Here is a 4,655-nt window from a genome sequence, read left to right as displayed (position 1 = left end):
GACTTGCCATCTTTTTGTGATGATTTGTCTAATTCTTGTCTGGTATGTCCAGGAGGAGGAAGGGGAGGCGGGGGGGCTGAAGAGGGAGTTGGGAAATGAGGAGATGGTGTGTGTGTGTGTGTGTGGTAGGGGAACAGAGCAACTCAGAGAGAGACAGAGAGAAAGTGTGTGTTTGGACCAGCTGCACAGCAAATCTGTTTATTCTGCACAATTTGGCATCAAACACAACAGACTGCTGAGTGCTTGCTACTGCTTGTGGTGCCCCATTAAAATGGAATTTATTGCTGCCTTAAGAGCAAGCCCGAATTACACATTTTTCCGTCTGCGCTCCGTCCTTCTCCCTCTCTCTCTCTCTCATTTGCACTTTTTCTTTTTACCCGGCTGTGGTGGTGGTAGCGGGGTTTTTTTTCCACTTCTAGCAGCAGCTGTCAGACAAGTCGTCAGAGCAGCTCATTACAGGCCCAAACGGGCAGGTATGGTTGGCATGCCCACCTACCCGTCAGCCATCACTGCCATCTCCTCTCTCACCTGAGTGAGTGGTGCTCAGACATCACATTGAAGGGAACCTGAGCTGTCCATGAATGCGGTGGCATCTCATGCAGCCATCACTCACTATACACTACACGTCACAGATGCTAAACCATTTTTAGTGTTTCGTTGTCCTTCACTTCCCCCTCAAGAGGCCAGTCAACTGGTCCAAAGGTGTGTCATCTGAACAGGTAAGGAGACATTCTTGTCGTTTGCAGGCAGCTCGTGTTATGTGGGTATTTTTAGATGGTTAAATGTCACAACTCTGTTTCAGCTGCATCCAGATGACAGTGACTGAAATAATCAAGTTCAAGATTTAGGACACATAACATCACCAGGCTGACAACCTGTTACCCAATTTAATATACACTTGTAACCAGACTTTGAACTTACGCTGTGAAGAGAGTGTGAACTCTGGGCCTGCATTTCGCTCCATAAATCTCCTCAGCCAATGATAAATTCATATTTAATGACCATGGCTATCGTCTGGGAAGGAGGAGCATTCTTTCATTATTGCCTCTTTCCCCTGCTGCTTGGTCGAGATAATTGATTTCTCTGTGGTAACAAGGTATCGACCACGCATGGTAGCCGGCTAAGACGGTGGTTCGATTCAAAGGAGGGGTGGAGAGGGAGCAGAGGGGAGAAAAAAATAGAGGGAACAAGGGATGAAGCCGAAAGAAGAGATAGAGTGAGAGAGCAAGAGCATTGAAAGCCAAGACGCAGGACAATTATTTGCAGTTAAAAAAAACTCACCGGTGTTAGGTGGGTGTAGTTTGGACAATGACTCTTTTTCAGGGCTTTTATAAGCCTAGTGCAGAACATAGTTTGGTATTTCAGTGTTGTATGTTTAATTCACCAAATGGAAAGCATATTGATCACACAATCTGTCACATAATTCATTGAAAACAGTGTCAGGAACAAGTCTGGAGGACCACTTTTCAAGCACATGCTTAGCCTGCTAAGGAAGCACTATATTGGTCCTTGGTCCTCATGTTTATACATTTGCAGCTTAGCACTTTTGTTCTCTAAATCTGACAAACTGCTCCTTTTGCATGGCCCATTTTTCTGTGATTTCGAATGTGTACGATGCCTAGCCTGATCCATCAGTTGATCTTCCAAACTAGTGAGCCGATTCTACAAGAACAACACAAGAACATAGAAATGCCCCCAGCTAGTGACAAAATATGTAAAACACTGTTTTTGCAAGTAGTCAAATACAAGACATGCAATGATCACTTGTCTAGCGGTTAACACAGTTTTTTACTTTAACAAACCCATTGACTATATACACGATCAGATGGTTGGATTGGCTGTTATTGAGTTAACATCTCTGAGGTGCTGACATTATTGGCACTGACCTCAAGCAGGCAACACTGCAGACACCCACTACATGCTGCACAGACAGAGCTTGACACGTATAGACTGTATTTTCAATCAGTCAATAACAGCAATAAACCTTATGAATTGAATACGGTATTGATTGTATTCAGGTTCCAGAGGTGGTTAACATTTCTGTTGGTTCCTTTGGCATCACTGCCTGCAGTTCACCGTATAAATAGAGGAATTAAATAGTGCTGTTGTTGTTGTGTGTTTACCAGCTTACATTGTAATTTATTTAAGAGCTCTTAATTGGACTAGTTACTCATTTGGCCCTCGTTGGTCCCACAGCAGAGTGGAGCTCTATCACTGCACACTGGGGCATGCTGGAATATGGAGCTACAGAGACACACTGTACACAGCCAGCTGTTTGATGTCTGCAGCCGCCGAGCGTATGCTGCACCGTACAGCATAAATAAACACACAATCCCCCGATGAGAGGACAGATCGACACACAGGAGACCTTATTTCAGGCTAATGAACTATTAATGCTGATTTGAAATTCAAACATTTTTTGGGGGTGTTCTCTGCAGTCATTCATGGCTCTTTGTGTGTGTGTGTGTGTGGGTGTGTGAGAAAGAAAGGAAGAACAAACTAATTTGGATGAACTCTGCACACCATATTTTCATTTCTCCCCCAAACAGCTGGGCTTGGATCTCAAAGGGCCTTATGTGTTGTTGAAGCTCTGTATTGAATGAGGCCATATAAAATGTATGTCAATGGGTTCAGCCTGGCTTAGCACTCTCCACAGCAACTGTTAATGGAATAACTATAAGATGTATAAATGATCCCTGCTTTAATTCATAATAATGTTAGACCTCATCGCCTGCCCACTCAGCCCAATAGATTATGGAAATAGCTGTAATGACTATTGGAACAATGAGCCAAATTGCATTATCATTCAGTGCCACATCGGCTTTGGAATAACTCGAGCCGTGCTTTTGCTCTTTCACTGAAGATCTTGAATAACAATGGCCAACATTCAATTTACACCAGGAAAATGAAAATTAAGAGGGTTAAACACAAATGAAGGTTTTAGGCTGTGTGAATTATGCATTAATAACAATAATAATAGGGCAATGCTAATCGATGAGTTTGGTTTGAATTGCTGGTAACAAAACCCACACATCCGACATGTACGCCTCACATGCCCATCTCAAGCATAAAGAAAACCCACCAAGACAAAAGAACCAGTGTCTTCAGGTTTTATTTTCAGCTCAACCATGGACTTTTGTGTGATCTTATTTGAGCTCAGACAAAGCAATAATGGTTAAAATTCAGTCCATAAAATGTTGAAAGTAACTACATCTGTTAGACAATATTTCATTAGAGAAATAGAACCATATAATGGAATAAATGTACAAGAATGTATAATACATAATGTGGAGTCTTACAGCCTCAAACAACGCATGTATTCTTCATTGATAGGCAAAACATGGCTAGATAGTTTTAATGACCAAATACTGTGAATCAGTTTTTGTCGACATTTCTTCTCTAATTAATTAATACTTGAACCAGTAATCTCATCACATTAAAATCTGGAGCTGATAAAAGGTGACAGTGAGAGCAGCAGAGAGAAGAAATTCACTAGGGGAAAAAAAAAAAGCTACTGTGGATACAAACCTAAGTGTGCATGCAAATCAGTTATCACATTCATAAATTAAAGAAGCTCCAGATTTTATTTTGTAATGACCACACAGATGTGCATCTCAGATCTCTGGCTCATGAGAGGGAAAATATTGGATGAACTATCCTAAATCACAGGAATAATTTCTAGTATTTCCAGTGATGTGTCGATATATCAGTGTAAGTGTCAGTAATACTGACTGGCTGTGTGCATAGTATACAGTCGATCACTCATTATTTAAAGCTTGCACATCAAATGTGGTGCAACAGCATCCTCTAGTGGCTGTGAACTCCCTGGTAGAAAACACATGAACTCAGATTGTTACAGATACAGTGCAAAACGCAACATTATTCCCATTAGTATCAGTGTTTACATTGTAGTATTGTTAGTAGTAGTATATAGATTGTCATGATTGGTATACATCATAGTACACAGTCAACATAAATATAAAAGAAAAATGTGGCATCATGAAAACAAATAAGACGTTAGTTTCAGGACAATGCTGAGGTAACCAAAGCCAAAAGACAAAGAAACACTGGCCAATAATACAACTTATTTTTTCTTTGTTCAATGCAGCGGTGTATTTCATGGGGGCTTGAGCACCCCTGTTGCTGTGGTTACAACCACAGGTCCAAAGAAGGACCAACACCAGTGAATGCATAGCTTCTGTTCTGAACATGCAAGTGTTCAATACAAAGCAGAAGATAATAATCCTCAAATTGGTTTCTAATGGGTGCTTGGTCATTAAACCTCTTACAATCACAAAGTTGCCACCACAGTTTTGGTCAATAATAAATCATTCGTAATCAAAGATATAAAAACAAATATAAAAACACACGTGCAGGAATCTTTTCAAAGAAAAACTGGTTAGCAAGTCTTGCATAAAACACTGGAGAAAAAACCTCCGCAATAAAACGGTTACATGCTTAAATTGCACAGTAGTTTTCCCACATGATTATGTGAATATATATTCAGTTATTGCAATAAGAAACCCAGAAGTACAATATGGGTGAACTTTCTTGTTCGCCATTATTTCAGCTGTGGAGAAGCGAAGAAGTTTCCCTGGCGGTTAGAGGCAGCTGATCCTTTGCTCTTGCTCCCAAATCTAAGAGTGTGGTGGGGG

General features: G+C 40.9%; 1 protein-coding gene across 1 annotated transcript in view; it reads right to left on the bottom strand.

Annotated features, from left to right (window-relative positions):
• Positions 1-3,096: 3,096 nt before the first annotated feature.
• The window catches only part of LOC118327749 (rac GTPase-activating protein 1-like), a 7,863-nt gene continuing 6,304 nt past the window's right edge, over positions 3,097-4,655 (bottom strand). The window contains exon 17 of the mRNA XM_035661181.1: positions 3,097-4,637. Coding sequence (XP_035517074.1) covers positions 4,562-4,637 — 76 coding nt within the window. The 3' untranslated portion in view covers positions 3,097-4,561. The remainder of the gene's footprint in view (positions 4,638-4,655) is intronic.

The sequence above is a fragment of the Morone saxatilis genome, unplaced genomic scaffold, assembly GCF_004916995.1.
Source record: "Morone saxatilis isolate NCDOM2014 unplaced genomic scaffold, NCSU_SB_2.0 Contig18, whole genome shotgun sequence".
Classification (NCBI taxonomy): Eukaryota; Metazoa; Chordata; class Actinopteri; family Moronidae; genus Morone; species Morone saxatilis.
Note: the sequence above shows the minus strand (reverse complement) of the source record. Positions and strands in the feature narration are given on the sequence as shown.